General features: G+C 32.1%; 6 protein-coding genes across 7 annotated transcripts; 3 read left to right on the forward strand and 3 right to left on the reverse strand.

Moving 5' to 3' along the window:
* The first annotated feature begins 48 nt into the window (after window positions 1-48).
* LOC119840920 (mitochondrial cardiolipin hydrolase-like) lies at window positions 49-1,853 on the forward strand. The gene is made up of 2 exons (XM_038367699.1): window positions 49-830; window positions 1,108-1,853. The coding sequence occupies exons 1-2, from the start codon at window positions 485-487 to the stop codon at window positions 1,509-1,511; spliced, it is 750 nt and encodes a 249-aa protein (XP_038223627.1). The 5' UTR covers window positions 49-484; the 3' UTR covers window positions 1,512-1,853.
* A 98-nt stretch (window positions 1,854-1,951) lies between these two features.
* LOC119840921 (mediator of RNA polymerase II transcription subunit 10) lies at window positions 1,952-3,460 on the reverse strand. The gene is made up of 3 exons (XM_038367700.1): window positions 3,177-3,460; window positions 2,347-2,430; window positions 1,952-2,226 (listed from the first exon to the last, which is right to left on the reverse strand). The coding sequence occupies exons 1-3, from the start codon at window positions 3,296-3,298 to the stop codon at window positions 2,037-2,039; spliced, it is 396 nt and encodes a 131-aa protein (XP_038223628.1). The 5' UTR covers window positions 3,299-3,460; the 3' UTR covers window positions 1,952-2,036.
* Window positions 3,461-4,138: 678 nt separating this feature from the next.
* On the forward strand, window positions 4,139-5,580 carry LOC119840918 (mitochondrial thiamine pyrophosphate carrier-like). Its single transcript, XM_038367698.1, has one exon. It carries the CDS (start codon window positions 4,266-4,268, stop codon window positions 5,229-5,231), a length of 966 nt encoding a protein of 321 aa, XP_038223626.1. The 5' UTR covers window positions 4,139-4,265; the 3' UTR covers window positions 5,232-5,580.
* Window positions 5,581-6,045: 465 nt separating this feature from the next.
* Window positions 6,046-9,527, reverse strand: LOC119828344. Its single transcript, XM_038350471.1, has 3 exons — window positions 9,216-9,527; window positions 7,204-7,385; window positions 6,046-6,902 (listed from the first exon to the last, which is right to left on the reverse strand). Exons 1-3 carry the CDS (start codon window positions 9,301-9,303, stop codon window positions 6,066-6,068), a joined length of 1,107 nt encoding a protein of 368 aa, XP_038206399.1. The 5' UTR covers window positions 9,304-9,527; the 3' UTR covers window positions 6,046-6,065.
* Window positions 9,528-15,434: 5,907 nt separating this feature from the next.
* LOC119828169 (zinc finger protein 2-like) lies at window positions 15,435-21,204 on the forward strand. 2 transcript variants are annotated; one of them, XM_038350267.1, is made up of 2 exons: window positions 15,435-17,972; window positions 18,765-21,204. In XM_038350267.1, the coding sequence occupies exons 1-2, from the start codon at window positions 16,376-16,378 to the stop codon at window positions 18,989-18,991; spliced, it is 1,824 nt and encodes a 607-aa protein (XP_038206195.1). In that variant the 5' UTR covers window positions 15,435-16,375; the 3' UTR covers window positions 18,992-21,204. The 2 variants fall into 2 exon arrangements, 1 of the variants encoding a protein (XP_038206195.1); XR_005287756.1 differs by having other exon boundaries at window positions 15,436-18,469; window positions 18,765-18,903.
* On the reverse strand, window positions 20,341-22,470 carry LOC119828170. Its single transcript, XM_038350268.1, has 2 exons — window positions 22,038-22,470; window positions 20,341-21,645 (listed from the first exon to the last, which is right to left on the reverse strand). The coding sequence occupies exons 1-2, from the start codon at window positions 22,374-22,376 to the stop codon at window positions 21,313-21,315; spliced, it is 672 nt and encodes a 223-aa protein (XP_038206196.1). The 5' UTR covers window positions 22,377-22,470; the 3' UTR covers window positions 20,341-21,312.
* Window positions 22,471-22,709: the final 239 nt, after the last annotated feature.

Consider the following 22,709-nt stretch of genomic DNA (forward strand, 5'->3'; position numbering starts at 1 on the left):
CATATTATTTTATTACACGCTTTAGCTATGCAATAACTTTGGCTAAATAGGATATTAAACTGATAATTTTATCAAGATTTATTATTAACAAACGTTTTAATAAGTTGTGGCTGTAAACGACGGGAGAATAGTATTGTGAATTGTGATTGGTCACTCTAACTATGGACCGCTTTAACGTTACTGAATATAACAAAAATTAAAGAAATTTAAAGAAGCTTGTATGAAAATAGATTTCTCCATTAATGACTTATTATTTCGATAATTAACTTTTTTTGCACATATTTTTTTGTTGCGAAGTTTTTGGATATCACACTCAATATTTCCTGTGTACACTTAACTTATAAAAACAAACGCGGGTGGTTCGAAAAACACTGCTCAGTTGATAGCACGTTTTGACCTCTTAATTTTATCTTTATGTATAAAATTACAGACCGGTCTTAGTGCGTCCCAAAACAAAATACATATATGTTTGATATTACCTAAAATGAGGATAAATTCACGTGTTCTGTCGTCGGCTGCTGCGATAGCGATAACATGTGTTGTATCTGCAGCTGCATATTATTACAAGAGCCGCAAAGGAGAGGTTAATGATGTTATGGTGTTCTGTAAACTTCAGTTTAATGCCTACAATTACTTTGACAAACTATTGAGCTTTATAGAGTCAGCAAAAGAAAGCGTTAACGTTTGCATGCCCGGTATACATAATCCAGTTATACAGGGTCGTTTGGTAAAGCTTATGAAAGAGAAGAACATCAAAGTACGAATAATCATGGACCGGACAGGATATAACGAATCCACCGAATTTTTCATTAAAGAGCTTATAGATTCAGGTAAGCTTTCTTCTCAAATTATTTATTTATTAATTTCATATTTGTTATTACTATTCACAGGATATGCGACAAACATTAGAATACTATAGATAAAGTCTTATACATTATTGTGATAGGATTTTCTTTCATATCTTACTCGTAGGTTAGCAATTATGCTAACAAAAACAACTTATTAAAGTTGTTTTTGTTACATTTAATAAGATATTTATCTTGCAATTTTTCACCTTCCTAGTGGCGTACGATAATAATGTAAATGCTATTGATCTTATTTTTTTAGGTGCCGAGATCAGATGCAAAGCTAATGACCCTTTATATACGATGCAACACAAATTTTGTTTGGTCGACGATAGGATTCTCATGACAGGTACATTAAACTGGGGCAACGACCGCTCTTTCGATCACTGGAATTATGTGTATATTACAAGTAAATTACAACTCGTTGAACCAGTCAAAGATGAATTTTATCAAATGTGGGATACATCTAGCAACGTCGAACATGTATGTGATGCACAAATGTATGATAGCGACGCCGAAACGGTGGAGATCAGTAATTTAGACGATATTTCGGGTGAAAAAGGAGATGAAGTTGGCAACACTACAACGGAACTTCCCCCGAAATCAAAAACTACGTCAGAAGAAACTCCCGCGCTTGAATTTCTTTCATTTGAAAAAATACACTAATAAATTTAAAACTGCTGTAAAGTAAATCTATTCATATAAATTTTAAATAATATTGTATTTGTAAATAGTGTGAATCAAATATTATAATAATAAAATGAATGAATTTTATGTCATGAACATGCCCTGAATTAATTGAGTAAATTTTGTCATGAAAATTATTTTAGTATAGACGAAATACGTATTTTAAAAGTTTATTTTTGTTATTTCTATGTTAACATAACAAGGGCATTTGAATTATGTATTCTAAATTTTTTAACTATTCTAATCAATCATTTCCAATTTATCAGTGTAAGTGAAACTACTTTTATTTTATAAAAGTGTTTTAAAACTCTTTATCTAAAATATTTTCATTTTCATAATGTAATCTTTTTCTTTCCTATTTATTTAACTTGTTTTCATTTAAAATCAAATGCTTAAATTAATAAAACAAAATAATTTTGAGGTTTGTTTTTTATTGACACAACTATATTACTTAAACATAAATTACATCTATTTTGAATACGTGCTTAGTGATGTTTTTATAAGTCACTCTCCGCCTCTCATTGCTTTATATTTAGTGATTTCATTGGGGAAGGTTTTTGAAAGCTCTGATAATAGATGGCTCTTGAAGCGTTTGTAAGAATCAATCTTTCCTTTCACCTCCTCATTTTTAGCCAAGGCTTTATCTATACAATCCTTTGTGTATAACTGCGGGTTGCGACCTTGATCAATGTAACTGTAAAAATTAATGACTATTAATTATGTTCATGATTAACTTATTGCAATGAAACTATTAATTTTAATAATATACTTTATAATAGATGTGAACATAAAAATGGGACTAACTAATACTTACTCAAATACTTCCGTTGGCACATGTATGTCATGAACTTGTGACTTCAATTTATCCACTTCTTGTAAGCCTGTCACTAAAGACTGACTGTAAAATAGCATACAACCTTAAATAAACTTTGCTTAACAAGTAATAAAAGAATTGATATATTGTACTAGCAATTAACTGGTAGTCGAACATGCTTCGGCACAAATTGGGCCAGCTCGCACCGGGGAAGTACCACACCCCCACAGAAGACCGGCCGGTTTGGGCTAAACTAAAATTATATTATACAAGCTTGCTATACTTGGTACATAGCACCATGGAATACTGAATTTTCCTATGAAGACCCTATTCTACCCACCCAAAGAGTAAAACAAATTTTTAGGGCACTTAGCTTTTTCTAAAGGGAAACTGAGACCAACTGCTCACATATTCTTTTTTTAATTTGCAGTCTGTTAATATCTATACTAATATTATAAACTATTGATCCAATTTGAATTTTTTTTACAGTTTTGAATGAACATTCCTAGAGGCTCAGACCTCTGAGAATGAGCCTGCTATTAAGGGATAAGGGATAAGGAAAGGATTGAACACTGGAAAGAAGGAATAAACTGGGAAGGGTGAGGAGAAGAAAATAGGCCTCCGGCTCCCCCACTCAAACAAACTGAAAGAATTTTTCAAAACGGACCAGTAGTTCTTGAGATCAGTGCGTTTAAACAAACAAACTATACAATACTAGCTTTATAATATCAGTATAGATACTAATACTAATCCGACTTTGAATAGAGTTAAGTAGACATTTTAGACACTATGTATTAAATTATTTTCATAACATGCGAAACTATACTTACATTTTCTGATTTAGAACACTTTGTCCCTGTGGTTGAAAATCACTAACAATTATACGTATTTGTCGAACATTTTCAATGAACATTTCAAGCTGGGTTTCCAGATTTTCCAGGGGTGACGACATTTTGAATTGTGTTTTTATACAGATCTATATTAAAACGAAATCAATAAATCATATACGAGTACAGACACCAAAAGGTCGATTGATAGTAACAATATTGAAAATAAATGGTCGCAATTAACAAATAACAAAAAACATTAAACATCGGCAGTGACAATTGACATATTTCAATAATTGTCAAATATTTCTATGTTAGTCTCTGCCATTATAGTCTCTGCCATTGTGACGAGTTTTTGCTAAATAAATTTAGGGCACGGGCCGTGTTATTGAAAGTCACTAATTTCTATATTTGCTTCTTAATTTGGAAACTGGATTTAGTCAAGTGAGTAACTAGTTCGTAATGTGTGGTAAAAGCGCTTTTGGCTCCGGCGCTACGGGAAGGATAGACATTATAGATTATACACTTATATACGATAGACACGATATGGAAAGTGCGGTGCCATGTGATTTAACTTTGGGTATCTTCAATTATTAAAACACAGTATTAAAACGCAAGGATTTTTTCCACCACCACCTACGAAGCGAGCATATTAAAGTCAGTACTGACGCGACATTACTGTACTGACTTGAAACCAATTTAAACGATGGCAGTACCACACTGTGACCAAAAATGCATCTTTTTACAAATTAAGTCAAAAATATTTTTAATTACACTTAGTAATTACAAACTAGCTTCAACCCGCGGCTTCTCACGCCTTTAATTCAGAGTAAAACCCCTTCCCCCTCCCTTTTTTCTACCTTATTATACACATTAAACTTCCTCATGAACCGCTTTAAATATTATAAAAAATCCCATCAAATTTTGTTTTATACTATATACTATGTAGACTGTACTGATTATATGCCAGAGTCTGACATTTGAGTTTTGACGGCTATCACCTGATAGTTAACGTCAAATCAGATATGGTCATGTTATAGTACGGCGGCAATATAAAATAAGTGTGTCCATTTAATTAATATTTGCACAATTATGGTGCATTATGCGCAGAATTCAAAACCAGAAGTATCCGTAACACAAAGTGCTTTTGCCGGAGCAGTATCAGGCGCAGTAACGAGAGCAATAGCGCAACCTCTAGATGTCCTGAAAATAAGGTTCCAATTGCAATTAGAACCGATTAGAAATGGATCAAAATATAGTTCTGTGTTCCAAGCTGTATCATCGATTATCAAGGAAGAAGGCATATCGACGTTATGGAGTGGCCACATCCCTGCACAAATGCTATCCATATCCTTCGGTGTGGTACAATTTTCAGTATACGAAAAGCTGACTCAGATGTGTCAAAAGACTGATCCCCAGTTTTATATCGCTAATAAACACTGGATAAATTTTTCGGTCGGTGCAATTGCTGCTACATTTGCCACAATTACGTCATACCCATTTGATACTGTCCGAACTAGGTTAATAGCAGAGCAGAAAACAAATAAAGCGTACAGAGGCTTTACAGATGCATTATTTACAATGATTCGACATGAAGGTCAGATCTCTCTGTTCAAAGGGTTGGTACCAACTATAGCTCAAATAGCACCATATGCAGGTATTCAGTTTGCTGTGTATAAATTGTTTACAGATAATATTCTAAATAAAATTGCTTTCTTCCAAAGAAGTACTAATATGAGCTCAACCATAGAAACAACTATTATTGCTAATGCATTTGCCGGAAGTATGGCTGGTTTCTTTTCAAAAACAGCTGTCTATCCTTTTGATGTTATAAAGAAAAGGCTGCAGATACAGGGATTTCAGGAACACAGGAAAGCATTTGGCCGCCAAATGTATTGTAGGGGTACTGTGCATTGTATCTTCTTGACAATAAGCGAGGAAGGTTTTCTAGCACTCTATAAGGGCTATGGACCAAGCATATTGAAGGCTGTAGTAGTTTCAGCCCTACATTTCACAGTTTATGATGAAATAAAACATATGATTTTAAGTATACGATAATTATAATTTATTTAGTGTTATTTTGTAAGAGAAACAATAATCATGGAAGATTTTTATTATGTATTTTTTATAGAACCTGTTCTGTGTGTAAGTTTATAAGCATAGAATTTGATTTGACTTAATATGTGAATTTATCAATTTAATTTAAATTTGAGTCAAAATATAGTATATTAATGTTACTTTAGATAGTCAAGAATAAACTGCTATATTTTATGTTATCGCTTAGAAATCTGTGATAGTTAAGTATTGGTAACATTGTAAAAATTGCTCACTTAAATGTTCTAGTCTGCATAAATTATTTGCAATTAATCTGGAACACCTTATTTATTTTTAATAACTCTAGTCTTAATATCATTTTCAACATGCTTTTATTAGCTTCACCTGTATGTTTGTTTGAAATTTACTTCTTTAGATTCGATTTTGTTTTTTGACCCAATTTAAAATAGTTATAATTCAAGATTTAATTCAAACCTTGTACACTTATCAATGATCAGTCGCAAATACAATAATAATTTGAGTTTATCTTATAAATGATCAGGGTCACCAGAATAGTTTCAATACATATACTCGGTATAAGAACAAGAAAGGCAATTCTATCATTAAAAGTGAGTATTTGGCTTTTTTTTATATATTATGTGTTTTCTCATTTTCAAATGTGTTTGCTTATTCATTTTTTTGCTTTGACACATATGTTAGAAATCCCTGAAACAAATCTTGAGTAATAATGATGAATAAGAACAAGAATAACCATTTTTTTATGCTATGAAAACATATAAAAATATTCTACCTCTTATTTATCAGTAAAATATACACATTCAATAAACAATTTATTTCTCATCCATATGATATTACATAACCCATATTTCTCATAAGAGTGTCCTTAATAGCAGGTTGTAATTCCTTTTTCATGTATGTCGTTAAAAGTGTTCTTATTCCTTTAGTGAAAATGTCCTCCATTTCTCTGGAAATGTCTTCAGCATCATCTAAATCAACCTCTGGCTTGTAAAATTTACTTCTGCCATAATTCATCCTATTGCTTCTACCTTCATATAAAGTATCGTAGTTCTCCGAAGCTTTGCTATCGAGTTCATCATAAGGATCCTTATAAGGCTCGTCCAATCGAGGATCAAAAGTGAATTCATCAGATCTTCGTCTCCTTCGTAACGGTAAATTATCCTTGTTTCTCACCGAATTCCTATTTACATACTTCTCACAACCGTAAGCGTAAACACTGATAAAACCTGGTTCCACGAATTCTGAATCAGTTTTGACGTTAAATTTTCCTGGCTGTTGATGTAAAGGACGGGTGTGGAAACCTATGCCGGCTTTGCGCAGTCTAAGTATCATATTACAACCATTATTACCGCGGTGTCTGTTTGTTTCTGTATAATAGGGAACATCGTCATAGTTTCTCCTCAGTCGTTGAGAAGAAGGCACTGCACGGTCCAGTTCATTCACATCGTACAAATCCACGTTTCCGGATATAGTTATGTCATGGAACAACAGCATTGTATCAAGAGATATATTACGAGGGTCGAAGAAGCATTTTTCCACTCGAACCCAATTGGTGTTTTGGGGCAGCCTTACTCGCATCCTAGTGACGATCATGTCGATAGGGGCGCTTCTCATTGTCTGAGATAAACTGTAGCCATTGAGATCTATACTTTGACTCTGTAAAGCAATGAGACTTATTTTATGACAAATTTCAGCAAGCAACAGTGCTAACTTCTAGTAAATATGGGTTTGATTATAGCATCAAACTGAATTAAATAATGAAACATGTAACTACTAAGTTTAATAAATATATGTATTTGGTTCAATGTAGGCAGAAAATTTTGCGATAGGCACGATCAAGCCACATTGGCGTTCCTGAAGCACTCAAAAGACAAAAGCTCGTGGCATAACATACAATGGGTATAATTATCTTTATCAAATTATCAAAATACCGATCTGCAGTATACAACACAATTACCAAGGGAGTATCCAAGCTTTTGGATTGATTTCTCTTCCGTCGCTTCAACTGCTCGAGCGCTGTTTCGAGCCTGGATGAACATCTTTCACCTGCTACTGGAACTGAAGTTAAGGGCGGAAGATGACCAATGGGTGGAGCTCTGTCATCATACCGCCTGTCAAACAGGGGTAAAAATCTGGAACCTGTAACATATAAGTAGTCGTTTCACTAAAGCAGAATCGGATATGCTTATCTACCAATAGTCGAGGGCAAGAATTATGCTGATTAGTCTATTTGTATTTTAAATCCTTGTTGGGTTCTTTTACAGTCTCGTTCGCTGATACCGACAGTGAACCTTTTTACGGTTGCGTACCCTTAGGGTACAACGAGACTATTACCAACTAAGACTTCTGTCTGTGTATCTGTCTGTCTGTCTATCATCGTGTATCTCATGAACTGTGATTAATAGTTCTTTTTTATGTCATAGCGGATAACTCAGCTGGTGGTTCTCCTGATGGTAAGCGATTATCACCGCACATGAACATTCGCAGATTTAGTGCTTCTGCGGATTCGCCGCCCGCTCTTAAGGGGTAAAGCAAAAGAAAAGGATTGACGATTGGTAAAATGGAATGGACTGGGACGGATCGGATGAGGAAAAGGTAACGGGCCACCGGCTCCCCCGCTCACCGTACGAGACACAGTAGTATGGCACTATTTCTATGGGGGATGTGGTGGTTTTCTGTGGGGTATGGTACTTCCCCGGTGTAAGCTGGTACAATTCGTGCCGAAGCGTCGTCGTCTTCCAGATATAAATAGTTGACATTTTATAATACAAACATACATAAATTGTTGAAATTTTCGGATGATATAATGTGTTATATCATCCGAAAATTGATTGATGATATAGTGTATGTATTGCCGCTATAACAACAAATAATAAAAAATCAAGGTTAAATAACCGTTGGCACGGTCATAAATTGGATGATTTTTGTTAGGTTCGCAAGTCCGACACACACTTGATCGATTTTATTTATTTTATTGAAGTGAAACTTCTTTAGAATCGTTGTGATTTCAAACCTCATGCAGCGGAAAAGACGACAGGTAAGAGACACAAATACAAATTTATATATCTACAAAAAAGACTAAATAGACCAAATAGAAACAGACCTTAATATAACTATAAATATGGAATTATGCATTCAAAATATACCTAATGCACTGATTTTCAGTGCACATCACATTAGACACTTGAATGCCCTTATTTCAGAAATTACTATAGCGATAAAATTTGATACAGAAATAGTTTGACACCCGAGAATGGACATAAGATGGTTTCTATGCCGAAATTTCCACAGGTGGAAAGCTGGTATAACCATATATTTCAAGCACAGAGAGCATTTTACAAATAAACTTTGCTGTTAACAATTAAATTAAAAGTATTGCGGTGGAAATTTAACCAATAGAAATACTTTCCTAGTTTTCAAAAATAACAGATGACTAAATGAAAGTAAATGCGCAATTCTAAAACGGCCCATAATTTCTTTTTACTTCCATTGTTTTGTGGGTAGGAGCGTGAAAAAGAGAGTTAAGATGTGGTTTGCATGATAAAATAAATGTACTTAGTTTTTCTAATTTGTTTATTGCCACATACTCCTACAAAAAGAATAACTCAATTCCATAAAAAATTTACGAAAAAAGAAAAGCGTGCGAAACCTATTGTTGCGTGAGACTTTTTATGTGAACTTCATCTATTTAACTAATTTTATTTGTAACGGTCCTCTATTTCACCTTCGAGAGATACTTGGGTCTGTGCTTGGGTAGCTATAATATGTTCCCACGTATTTCAAACGAATAAAATTATGTAATTTATTCGTGTCATTTATGTCTTGTGAAAAAAATAGCACGTAATTTTAAAATAATTAAATAAAATTTCTCAGGAAACACCCAAATATGGTATATATTGCATATATTTTGGGAATTGGCAATAAATATATCTACTCTTATAATTCAAACTGAATATACATAATACATACCTTTTTCTGGTTCTAAATCGGCTAAATGATTGTCACTAGTCAAAACTGTTCTAGCGATAAATATTAACATCCACCAAAATTTCACCATTCTCACAGATAATAGACATGAAAATATAACTTTTTGCTGAATGGACAGGTGCCAGTGTACCAGATACAACGAAAAAAACAATGGTATAAATTTGGCGCGTAACGGCGACTTCCTTCCACTTCGAGACTAAATCGAAGAATAAATTGTGGAAGTCAAGGGACAATAAGAAGTGCAGCGAATGGAAAACAATCCCCGCTTATAGAAAAGCCAAGTTAATTCGGACTCAGACTATGCTAGGCTCATAGCTAAGAACTACTTACGAGATATTAAATGTGATATATCTACCTAGACATGACAACGACTTATTAGAGCGAAAATTATGTGCAAGTTTTCCCTTTTGAGTGCCTTATTAAGCAGTACTAATATAGTAACATTACTATTTACGTATTTAACACTGTTTACGTTGTAATTTGAACAAATTAGTACGTGTGTACTAAGATATCATTAGAATTATGATATAACTATTTAGAATATTATGTTAGAAGTTATAGAACCAGTTAGTTTTGTTAACATCAAAGTAATCTTATCCCAGGTATATTTATATAATATAATTATCAATCTGCTGTAAATAGAAACTCAATTAATTTTTAAAAAATTAACCACAGGTAAAATATTATTTAGTTTGGTCTCATATAATAAATATTATATAGACCTAACTGAAATATCTTATGAGTAAATATGAATAACTAAGTGTCTGAAATATAACGGAATATGTTATAAGTAGATATAAATAGTTTTTATTCTATTCGCATTTATATTATGATCGTATTAACTATACTCAGGTAGAAGTGCTTTTATTTCATAGACCTTAAAATGAATTCAACAAAAAAAAACATTTCGAACAAATATGCATGTTTGATATAATATCTTGCAGGTCTCTCAGAATTGTACGTCACAAATAAAGTACTAGCTGTGACCCGCGGTTGAAACCGCGTAAGTCCGTATCCCGTAGGAATATCGGTATAAAAAGTGCCTATGTGTTATTTCAGTTGTCCAGCTAACTACGAAGCAAAATAGTATTATTATTCACCAATAGATGTCAGGAAAAAAAAACACGAATATGACATTTTCTAAAAAAAATTCCTAGCTAGATCATTTCTAAATTTCATGAAAATCGTTGGAGCCGATTCCGAGATTCCAATTATATATATACAAGAATTGCTCGTTTAAAAGTATAAGATATACTTACTCTCAATTGAAGGAGACTTGTATGAAGTGTCGCAGATTAGAAAACTTTTTTTTATTGTATTAAGTACTTTTCAAATCAAACAAACCATGCAAGGCGACATCTCGACGACAATCTCATCCGCTCCAACTAGACTGTAACGTTATTATGAAGAAAAATTAGGTCGACGCGTAAAATTTCGTTTGTATGGAAACAGCTTGGTTCAACGTTCTCTATGAGTGTGTACAAAGGCCTATCGTCTTATCTAAGTGTATGTTCTTTGATATCGTGTGTAGATTATAATTGTGATATATTAAATATGAAAGTTAGATGTTATCGCCCCTCATTCTTATTATGTTTTATAAAAAAAATATCTACAAATTACACGATTCGTTTACGTTTTTAAATGTTATGATTATGCTTAGGTAATTGAGATGTTTTAGGAACTTTTCTTAAATTTTTACGAAATAAATAATTAATGGACTTGGAATTGGATACCTGAGCTATTTAAGCAATTTATTTGCGTTTAATTGGGTTTAAAAAGTTATAATTTATGAAAAGTACAAGATACAGAACTTCGAAAATTGTCCAAATAAATATTAATGTTCACCACGATAGAGTATATCTCGTTGATGTCTAGAACATGGTTGGTAACGCATAGCACATAGAGTCCAGCCTCTTGGGAACTATTCTCGATTATATATTTTATTCGTATGTCTGGTATAAAAATGACTGCCTAACAATTTGTGTACGAATAATAATGCAGATGTATTTATCCCGGAAAATGTATCAGTGATTGAATAAAATTAAAAATTATATTTCTATTAGGTATGTCACAAATCTCTTAAAAATCCATTCCATAAAATTTTTCCATCCATTATTCTTCAAATTATATATGCACATTGGCATATATAATTTGAGACTTACCTTTATTATAATCACAGGGATTATAATCCCCTTCCCCCACAACATCAGATCATTTGTAGTATGTTTTGACTACAATTAGTGTTCAAAGGAAACATCAGCATGTCTAAAATAGCAATCCACGATGATGTCGTACAGAAATTTCGTAATAACGTTACAAACAGATGCTATCTACATAATAAAAATATTACAATAAAATGTATGGTAACCAGTACATTGCAAAACAGTTTAAACATTACCCAATCACATTGTCCTATAGACACAATGTAAAGTATAGAACATTAGACATACGGTTATAATGACCTTAAAATTGTGCACATACATACTTATTTATTTTTAATAAATTAGGTTTATTGATGTAAGCAGTAGGCATTTTTGGTTTTGTAGTCGTTACCAGCTCTAGTAGTAAAGTAGGTACTACTTTATATGTTACATATACATTACATAGCGGGCAATTGAGGTCGAATTGCCTCTACGGATGCGCTGCCCGCATTTAAGGGGTAAGGGAAAATTAAAGGATTGACGATTGGAAAGAAGGAATGGAATGGGACGGGTGAGGAAAAGGAAATAGGCCTCCGGCTCACCCACTCACCGTACGAAACAGAGTGGTATGCCACTATATTTTCATGCCGGTTTTCTGTAGGGGTGTGGTACTTTCTCGGTGCGAGCTGGCCCAATTAGTACCGAAGCGTGCTCGACTCCCACATACATAGGTGTAGTACTGTTTTAAATAAAAAAAAAACACCAGATTTAATGTGATTCATTTCATTTTCGTTTTTTTATAAAATTGCATCCAATTTGGTTTCAACTGTAATTTTGGTTTCATAAAAATTAGTAATAGTATATTATTTGTGGCAATAGGTAACAAGAGGAAATTTGATTTAGTGTTTTTTTTATTACAGATTTACTCAAAAACTCGAGACTTTACTATATAAAAATTATTAACTTCTAAGATAGGCTTTATTCTTTACAGTGTTTTCTGTACTTATTATATATTTAATATATTTTATTATTATTTCATGCTGTATAACCCAGAAGATGCCGGTGAAGCAAAAAAAAACGTGCGTTTTTTATTTATTTGTTACTATTTTAAAAATATAAAATGCTCTAATTGCCAAATGCTCTCTACACTCTCTACGTTCGGCGTATGCACTTTCTTCTTTTCTAAGAAGAAAGTACATACGATAAATTCTCTCTTCTATAGGGAAGGGATACTTATTTTGCATTAAATAATTATTTTTAATTTAATTTGGTAGTCTATCAATCTATGTATAACTTCAGAATTGGATTTTGTCTACAAACAATTTAATTGTCTTTATCTTACTTCACTTTACTTATAAATCGATATATTTTTTAGTACTAAAGGGTATTAAATATGTTAATTATTTATTAATTATTATTTTCTGGCAGAAAAAAAAAGTAAAGGATTTGATATGAAGTGACGATAATGTCACAGATAATATAGCGGTGATTCTCTAGACAGGAAATACATATAAAAAAAATATAAAATTGTTCAAATCAATCACTCTCTAGATTATCAGCTGTGCGGGAACTTTTATTTCGCATGCTCGCATGACACATACCACAGACTAGTTTTTTATGTTTTAGGTATGAGGTATGAGTCACGGTAAGGTTATAAAGTTAAATAGGGTTAAACTGCTTGCACTAACATCCACAATCAAACGATCACGAGGAAATGAAATAGTGTCGTTAAAATTGCGCAAGCACCTACGCAGGCCCGTCCGTGCAGCCCGCCATTGTTCGCTCACAATGGGGAAAGCATCAAAATAGCAGACTCGACTGACGTTTATGTGTGGCCAGGCAATTTTTATAAAAAAAAAATTCACTATTAGATAAGTCTCTATATGACACGTACCGTAATACCTGCCAATAAAAAAAAACACGTACGTAAGCAAGTTCATATGAGTAAGATAGATTCAATGGAGTAAATGACGCTAATAAAATGAGATGGCTAAAAGAATTCAATTAATTTACTAAGTATAAGGTATAACAATATTCTTAAGAAAAGTTAATGTTTACATTTTATGGTGGAAAAAAAAATTAGTTAGCTATATATATAACTAGACGCTCTAGGCTCCGATTGGATATCAAGATTCTGGTTTTATTCAAAAGAAGCAATTAATCGGGATAAAAAGTATCCTATCACCCAAGTCAGCTGTCCTATAAGCAATACCCTGTCTGTATACTAAATTTCATCAAAATTCGCTCAGTAGTTTGAACGTGATTAACGGACAAACGTCCAAACAAACAAACTTTCACATTTATAATATTTGTGTTAAATGTTCTTTATTCTATATTCGTAATAAGAACTTAATTAAAGCTCATAGAACTAATCTCAATAAAACTCAGGTTGTAAGTACACATAGATATAGCCTATTAACAAAATATAGTAAAAGGACTCCAAAGACTTCTTTAAAATGTATATGTTAGGTAGATAGTTTAGGTCCCACTTAGATACTGTGAAATGAAAATTTGTATCCGTAGCCAAAATAATCTGAATTGCTCCCTTGAAATGCCTTTGTAACAAAAAAAAAACACGATGTTTTTTATTAATGACGAATAACTTGTACTAAAATTTGGATTTAGTTTTGCAAAACTTACCTATATGGTCAGCTGGTTAATATGGCATTTTTAATGGCCTCAGTTATATTAATCGTACAATGATTTTGTTTGAAACTATTGTCATAACCCATGCGTTTTTTAAATTGAAAGATCTCCAGCCAGCATAAACAACGCCATAAAATTACATTATTCTTGACAGACCGTGTAAATAGAGGTGACCTACACACTGACCACCAAATGGGTATTGGGTATACAAATAATTTTGTAGTACATAGTGTGTATTATTTTTAATTTATTTAGTTCATTTATTCAAGTAACACAGACTTATTTTGTTATTAACAATTAATTCTTACAAAACTATGTTATTGTGTCTAAAATATAATAATTTTGATTATTAGATGTTTTTTTTTTTTGGTAAATAAATTATTGTTTATTGTTTATGTCAGCCACTACTACAATGCTATAATGGAAGCAGAAAGTTTGCAGGAGTGGTTTACATACCAACAGTCAAGCCGGCTTGCTATACGGAGCATGATCTCATAGGGACTGGCCTGCACACGGCGCACCAAGGATGTGCATCTTTTTCGCATTAGGGTTCGACATCGCAATCGCAATCGCAAATAGGGTTTTTTGACTTCATTAGAACAACGTGCAAATATATGTGTTAGTAATGAAAAAGATTGTCTAAAGGAATTTTTATTAGCAGCCTAATAAACATTAAATTTTTAAGTTTTTTTTTTCACAATTTTAACAATTATTTTAATGTTATATGCTGAATATATGCTGTCTTGTTAATTAAAGTTGGTAGTCTATCAATCAATCTGTGTATAACTAAATAAAAATCATTTAAGTCCGTTCAGCCGTTCTTGGGTTAGGTTTAAGTACTGGTTACTAAAACTACTTTCTTTTTATAGCAACTGCTTTGGTAATTAAATATAATTACGTATTACCTACTACGTATGTACACAAGAATGGCTAATAAATAAAAAAGTTAAACGACTACAGCTATGTTTAAATTGTATATTTCCGCAATTTGCCGAATATCGTTGATGTCTTTTTAATAGTACTAAAACTGACCTGTGAGCTAAAGACATCAACGCCTGTTTTTGCATAAACTATTTTGAGTAACAAATTTAACAATACTTACATTAGGTCTTGAATAAAATTTAAAACATATTTAAATATTTATCAACACGACTCAATAAAAATTAAAACTAAGCCCGTAATAAATTTTATTTATTACGGGTGTAATTAAATGCATCCGTATAAGAAGTAAACTACCAAGGTATTCCAGAAATTTGGATATTATAAATCCCTGTCAAAGCGGTTTCATCAGTTTCTACTTTCCTGTATCATTAATGTACCAACTGACGACTTACGACTTTATAAATAGACCGTGGTTTCTGATTTTGTAAATTTTAGGCGTGGTAGAGTAAAATCACTACTTATGTGGTGGGGTGTTAGTGAGTAATGTCGATATATTTAATCAAATATCGCTTTAATTTTCACCAATCACAAAATAGTACAGTACAACGCGGAATTTGCGATTGGTTCCATCGTGGATCAATTAAATTTGCGATTATGCGCAGAATATATTAACGTGCGCTCTTCGTTGTACTAAATTTAGTCATCGAAGGTCCATTAAAAGTACTTGACATAAAATGTTATGTAGGTATTGAGTTTTAAATTATTGCATAAATATTTGTGCATTTGTCATAAATAAATACATTGTTATATTTAATGTTTTAAATTTGCTTAATCATTACATCGACAATCGCGTCACTCGATAAATCGTATTCGACAATCGATTTGTGTCTTCGTTTCATAGGAACTCATCGCTCAGTGACATTTCAATTACGTTTTGTGGTTGTTGCTTACTTTTGTAATACATACACATATAGTATTTAATCAACTTGTACGAATGCAGTAAAAAAATGAGTTATAATAAATAAATAACAATTTAATATATTGCAGTAAGTGTGTATTCTCATGATTAATTCGTGTTTTATTGACGTAATACAACTCAAGGTTTAAAATGTATATCAAGACGGTTTAAACAATAGATAAGTGCAAGAAGATGAAATAAGGTAATCGCTGCATAAATTTAAGACAAGAGGCTAAAGTTTTGTCCTTCACACATCAGAACATCGTTATCTATGCACGTAAACGATTGGTTTAGTTAGAGGTGATTATGAAGTAACTAAAATAGTGCATGTAAGTACGCAGCGAGCACATCTAGTTTAAACATCGTTTCAACAAAGACGTGTACATACTAATTTAAGCTATACTCTCTTCGCTGGTGGTGGGTTTCTCGCTTGCTACTGCATTCTTATCACATTTTATCAGGTAACGTAAATAATGTAATTACTAATGGGTGATAACACACGCTAGTTTCTCATAATGGCTAATGTTAAGAGTAGAGTTAATACGACTAAAGCTGCATCTACAAAGATTAACACAAAGGGGAAGGTTGGCAGGCCCAGAAAATCTTTAACAAATGTACAAAATGTGACAGGAAAAGAAGTTGTACAAAGACAACGAAGAGGTAAAGTAAAGAAAAAGCCGGAAAAAAAGGTAACTATATGTAGATTGAATACAACACAGGAGGAGAATAAATCCAATGAATATAAAAAACCAAGCCTTAAAAAGTTATTGACTACTAGTGGCCGCATAAGACAAAAAACAAAGATTGGTATAAAGCTCTTTAATGAGCTTCTAAAGAATGAACTTCAGATTAAAGCCAGTGACTTATTACCGAAAAAAGAAGTGTACAAAAATACAAGGCTAAATAATAATGAAACAAAAGTAAGAAAAAGATCGAAAGCAGGTAACCAAAAAGGAAATAACCAAAATAATAGGCAGAGTGATAGTAGTGAAAAAAGTAAAGCTAACGTTGAGCCTGGCCAGGATCTCAATAGTGAAACATCAACTCCTCTTAAAGTTTTCCAATGTGATCATTGCAATAAAAAATTTAAAACTAAACCTGCAATAAAAAGACACCTTTCCATTCATGATAAGCTGACATCATATTCTTGTTCCCAATGCAACAAATACTTCAGCAATCATATATATCTAGCAGCCCATGCTAAAAGACAACATCCAAACTGGAACATACATTTTATGTGTAATATATGTGATAAAGCATTTTTACTTAAATCAAATTTAAAGCACCATTTGGCTTGTCATAGCCGTAATGAAAAAATGTTCAAGTGTATTTATTGCAAGGAGAAATATTATGAGCAACATTCCCTTATTGAACATGAGAAACAGCATTTGGTAGATGGAAAATATCTATGCATTGTTTGTGAAATGGGATTTGACTGTAGGAACCGGCTCACCAGTCATTATAGAGTACATTTGAAAGTGAAAGATTTCATGTGTCAACATTGTGGCAAAGAGTTTCTTAGAATGAACTCGGTGAGACGTCATGTCCAAATATGTCATTCAGGACACAGGATACAGTGTAAAATATGTAAAAAATATTTGAAGGGTCATTTAGCTGAGCATATGCGCACGCATGAAAAGAATCGCCCGCATGAATGCCCTGATTGTGGACAACGTTTCACACAGTCAACGCAATTAACTGTTCATCGTCGGTCACATAGTGGAACCCGTCCTTACACTTGTAGAATATGCAAGAGACCATTTACACACTCAAATGCCTTGATGTTACATATACGTCGGCACACAGGTGAAAAGCCATTTGCCTGTGCCATGTGTCCATTGAATTTTTCTCAACTCCCACACATGAAAGCACACATGCGAAACATTCATGGCAAAGAAAACCCATATAGATGTCAAAAATGTAAACAATTCTTTAAATTGAAGGCTGATTTAGCAGATCACACAAAAAATTGCAATACAGATCAAAAAAGTGCAAAGTCATCACAGAAGGGCGAATCAGAAGAGGAATCTGCCACTAGGCTGACTCGCATGAGGTTTCTACTAGCTCTTCTTCTAACAATGATTGCGACTAAAGAAAAACTGAAATATCTAGGTGCGTAAATTTACTATTTTTTTAATTTATTCCACAAAATGGATTGCACTATTTGTCTTTGAGTTAGTGTGAAAACTGCTTCCTGTGTGTGCGCCAATAACAGGAATCATAGTATACATTTTCATATAAATTTCCATTGTATTTAAAATTTTGAAGGCACATACTTCAAATATCAGTAATAAACATTTATTTTAAACAGTCAGTGGGTGAATACCATTAAAAGCATTCATTAAATTGAAATATTACATTATATATTGTATTGTAACAATCTATATGCACAACATACAATACATTGAAATCATTTAAATATACACAAAAGTATAGACACCAAATTCCTGATGGGTTGCGATTGTGTGAGTGTTTTTGTGTTGATGTGTGCTTAGGTTGAATTTGAGTGAGTCAGCACTACATTACATGGCTTGAACTACACAGATTTAATTTAGACAACATAATTCTTGAGCCAGGACGCAGCTGAACCCCCAAATGAAATGGGTAATGTGAGTTACGTTTGTTTACCATGTGGTTTATTTTTTCGGTGCTGGATGGTGAAGGGTAATAAAATTCGACATGATAAGGCTTGACAATTTTAAAATGTTTTGTATTTGCAAATTTTGGTGGTGGTTTCAGAATCAAACTTTGGGGATTTGTTTAAAGGGCTTAAGTTGTTCGTAAAATAGTTTTAAAACTATGTTGGTGTGGGTTCCATAGAAAAGAAAAACTACAAACTTAACAATTACATCTTCAATATCTGTACATATGTATATAAAATAGTAATAGGTTATTCTATAACAGGTTTCAACAAACGCTTGATTGATGAATTACTTGTGGAGTCCCTTGAAGCCATGGGGCATAAACCATGCAAAGATTTTGCTTTAACGCCTTTCAATCGCCTCAAGACTAATATCGAAATACTACTTGAAGGAACTGTGCCTAAAGAACAAATGGAAAAACTTAAGAAGGAAAATAAAACTACAGAGCAAATTTTAGAACTCCTGACTGATGAGAAAAAGCGCAGTTAATATAAGATCAGGAATGCCTATATCATAGGTAACAGGTAATATTTCTGATAAGTTATTTCTAAACATCACTAACATATTTAAAATCTATTCAAAATAGCATCTAGTTGTAACAAAATATAATTGAATATTTTCCAATAATTTCTTTAAAGATTGGATTCTGTTACAATTTTATATTGATGGAATATAATTTAATGATTGTATAATAATTATGATATTGGTGACCAGAATGTTTCAAGAGCCAACCAAAAAAAATTTTCAATTGCCAGAATAAAATATGATTGTAGAACAATTCATAAACTATTGCACAGTTTCTAAACTATTTAATTTTATTTATACTTTTAAATTATTACTTTCACCAAAGTTTAGGTAAATTATGTAGCTAATTATGCATATTTTAAATTGTATTTGTAACTCGTTAATATAGTGTTTCAATTAATGATGTGCCATTTAAATTATTGTATATTGAGTTTATTATTCTGAAATATAAATAAATTTTTCATGCCACTTATTATATACTGACACATATTTAAAATTGTTGTTTTGTTGTTATTTTTATTCAGTGCCATTATTTATGTTTTTGTATTATATGTAGGAACAGAGCAAATTTCAAAAGCTAAGCAAATTTAAATTCACGTGGGTTGCCAACTGTACTTTTTTTATTCCTAAGTTATCACATTTAACAACTTAATTCCATAACATTATATTAATTACTAGATAATCATGGTCTTTAAGATAACTTATGGCTTTATAAGAGCCTACTGATATTTTATAAGCTAGGTGAAGAAGCTTGCTACATAATGTATGTGTTGATTGCAAATGCATACAAACAAACAACATATAGCTATAAGTTTGAATGTTCCACCTGCAAGCAAGTTGGCAATTCTATATAGGTACCTAATAACCATCAATAATATTATTTAATGATAAATTTGAGATAGGATAGTTTGTAACCTAGCATACAAGGGGAGTGTTTAGGTAAAAGGGATAAGAGTTTCACATATGGCAATATTTTATTACATTTTTAAGAAATTCGTGACTAATATCTAAAACTGGGCGAATTTTAAATTTAACAGATGATTCGTCTGAAAAAACATCTGATGAAATAAAGATAAAATCTGCTTCTAATTTTATACACATGATGTTTCATACTTTCACATTAGTAAGATATAAATAAGAGAAAAAAAAATGTCATTTAATGTAATTATATTTTCTAATAATAATAATAACAATCGGGTAATACTTTGTTAAAACGAATAGATAATACAAGGTTGAGTATAACAATTTTTGCAAATTTAAAGTATCTTATGGATGTATTTGTGTATGGAATATGTATGAACTAAACATACGCTTTTTTAATAAATGTTGTAAGGTGTGACGTAATAATTTTGAGTTAAAGAAAGTTATGGAACGATGGCGAGGCACTTTGATTACTTTTGAATAATTGGCGCTATTTGTACCAGTGCAGTGGAATTATACCTGATAATTCCAAAGTTTTATGAAAAATGCCGTAAAATATTTTTAAGTAGATGCCTAGTAATTATTTTATACTGATAAAAATATTCAACATATCATTTATTTTATTGTAAAATTTGTTAATTGTTTGCATGAGTGTGCTTTGGTATCCAGCATAAACTAATTGTAATTAAGAATATCGAATAATTTATTAGATAATAATAAAGTAATTATAAATGCATTGCCTAATTTAAGAAAAAATATTACATTTGGTGTAATTGTCTGTTTGTTAATTTTAGATACCGAATATATTGCAATATATATCATATATCATGGCAATAAGTAAATTACGAAGGTTGTTATTGTATCAGTAATGATGATACCGGTAACGATCCAACAAACATTTTATTGAAATTTCAGAAGTCTCTGAATTTTCCTACCTCTACCTTGATAAATAAATGAACCTATTATTGTTTGTAGCGTGTTAATTTATGAGGTATTGTTTTAAATTTAATTATTTGAATTAACATGGTTAGGGTTTACTTGTAGGCATTGTATCAATTCTTGCCAGTTATACAAATTTTAAGAGCCAAAGAAAAATTAAACCTACCAAAGTGGCAATAGGAAAGGAAATAATTAAGAAAATTGTTATTTATTCGTTACGTAAACAATACATTTTGCCAGTTTTATCAGTGTGGAATGCTGGCTTAAATTGCCAAAGATGATATAATAGTTATAAGAATTAAATTTATGTAAATGTATTTCAACTTGTTTTATTATACATCTTATATTATTTTATGCCTGGATAGAATGTTTTTGTCGCCGGTAATCAATTCATAATCAGAATCGTCCGATTCTTATTTTAATATTCATCCATTTGGGTTGGGAAGACTGTCTGAAATAGACCCATCTTTGACGATCGAAATAATTTTTCGAGGCACTTTGCATACGACTGTACTTGTTTCATTTAAGCGCCCCATTTTCGCATGGTACAACACATCCGACATAAGTTTGAGAGCAATTGATTGTTGTGGATGCTCCAATTTGCGTAAAGATTTTGCCGCCATTTTGCCAAATGATTCAAATTCGTCGTCATCTTGATTTACCTTTGAATCTTGCTCTTTCTCATTTTTTATTTTTATTGGAGACTCGTGCCTTTTTCGAACTTTTTTCTTAGGAGAAGATGAGAACACATCCGAGCCCTGTTAATTAAATGTAAGTTTATATTAAGCGCTTTATTAAAATTGTACTACAGAACTTGCGTATGAATACGCCGGTTCATTAAAAAAAATGATAAAATTGATAAACCTATTTAATTCGATTTTCATTTCAAATTGTACTATATTTATATTAGTAAGTTATCAGACAATGAAATATTAACAAGTATAAATTTATATTTTTGTCTATTAACATAATATTAATTAAACTGAACTATATGATGTGCAAACTACACATATTTTGAAGCAGGCACTGGCGGTAGTTCATCTTGCTGGCAGCTGGATTAACTATTATTATTTTTAAGCATAATCCAGCATACTGGAATAAGTTTCATGCGCTGGATTGCGCCTAGATACTGTTTATACTTGAAACTTACATGTACTTTTCTTTTCAGGGTAACATCGTATATAAAAGAATGCATCTCATTAAACCATTCCATTTTGGGCAAGTAAATATTTTCACCGTCATGTTTTTTACTTTTCTCAATTTTGTCTAGTTCTAAATAATAAGTTGATCTTAAACATTTTATTTTAGCTTGTACATCTTTAATATTAAATCCAGGCAATTGCATTCCATCCACAATATTTTGTAATGCAGTGGAACGTGCTTCTTTGTTTCTATAGTGTTTGTTTTTAACATTCCACAAACAATCGTTTATTTTGTATAGCTCCACAAACTTACATGTTTCTTCTTTAGTCATTTTTAGCTGTGTCATAACGATGGATGTGCAGCCTTTGTTAATAAAAATATATAATTCGTCGGAAATATATTACGATGTATTATGACAATCTAGTCAACACCAGACAGTCATACTGATTCCAGTGAGGTAGACAGTGTCAATCGCCGAAGTTAGGCATCTTATGCACGAGCATTGCGGGTACTAGAACTAGGTGAATAAATAAGGAGTATTGAAATCTTTAATCATGATTTGTTTATAAGGTACTAGCTGCGGCCCGCGGTTTCACCCGCGTGAGTCTGTATCTCGTAGGAATATCGGGATAAAAAGTTGCCTATTATTCCAGTTGTCCAGCTATCTACGTAGCAAATT

The sequence above is a fragment of the Zerene cesonia genome, chromosome 7, assembly GCF_012273895.1.
Source record: "Zerene cesonia ecotype Mississippi chromosome 7, Zerene_cesonia_1.1, whole genome shotgun sequence".
Lineage (NCBI taxonomy): Eukaryota > Metazoa > Arthropoda > Insecta > Lepidoptera > Pieridae > Zerene > Zerene cesonia.

Excerpts from the sequence above, each read along its gene's own strand:
- LOC119840920 (XM_038367699.1), top strand. The coding sequence starts at position 485 with ATGAGGATAAATTCACGTGTTCTGTCGTCGGCTGCTGCGATAGCGATA. Across the intron at positions 831-1,107 it reads TAAAGAGCTTATAGATTCAG|GTGCCGAGATCAGATGCAAA; the intron begins GTAAGCTTTCTT and ends TTATTTTTTTAG.
- LOC119840921 (XM_038367700.1), bottom strand. The coding sequence starts at position 3,298 with ATGTCGTCACCCCTGGAAAATCTGGAAACCCAGCTTGAAATGTTCATT. Across the intron at positions 2,431-3,176 it reads AGTGTTCTAAATCAGAAAAT|TCAGTCTTTAGTGACAGGCT; the intron begins GTAAGTATAGTT and ends GCTATTTTACAG. Across the intron at positions 2,227-2,346 it reads GTGCCAACGGAAGTATTTGA|TTACATTGATCAAGGTCGCA; the intron begins GTAAGTATTAGT and ends TAATTTTTACAG.
- LOC119840918 (XM_038367698.1), top strand. The coding sequence starts at position 4,266 with ATGGTGCATTATGCGCAGAATTCAAAACCAGAAGTATCCGTAACACAA.
- LOC119828344 (XM_038350471.1), bottom strand. The coding sequence starts at position 9,303 with ATGGTGAAATTTTGGTGGATGTTAATATTTATCGCTAGAACAGTTTTG. Across the intron at positions 7,386-9,215 it reads CGATTTAGAACCAGAAAAAG|GTTCCAGATTTTTACCCCTG; the intron begins GTATGTATTATG and ends TATATGTTACAG. Across the intron at positions 6,903-7,203 it reads AAAGCTTGGATACTCCCTTG|AGTCAAAGTATAGATCTCAA; the intron begins GTAATTGTGTTG and ends ATTGCTTTACAG.
- LOC119828169 (XM_038350267.1), top strand. The coding sequence starts at position 16,376 with ATGGCTAATGTTAAGAGTAGAGTTAATACGACTAAAGCTGCATCTACA. Across the intron at positions 17,973-18,764 it reads AGAAAAACTGAAATATCTAG|GTTTCAACAAACGCTTGATT; the intron begins GTGCGTAAATTT and ends ATTCTATAACAG.
- LOC119828170 (XM_038350268.1), bottom strand. The coding sequence starts at position 22,376 with ATGACACAGCTAAAAATGACTAAAGAAGAAACATGTAAGTTTGTGGAG. Across the intron at positions 21,646-22,037 it reads CCCTGAAAAGAAAAGTACAT|GGCTCGGATGTGTTCTCATC; the intron begins GTAAGTTTCAAG and ends TTTAATTAACAG.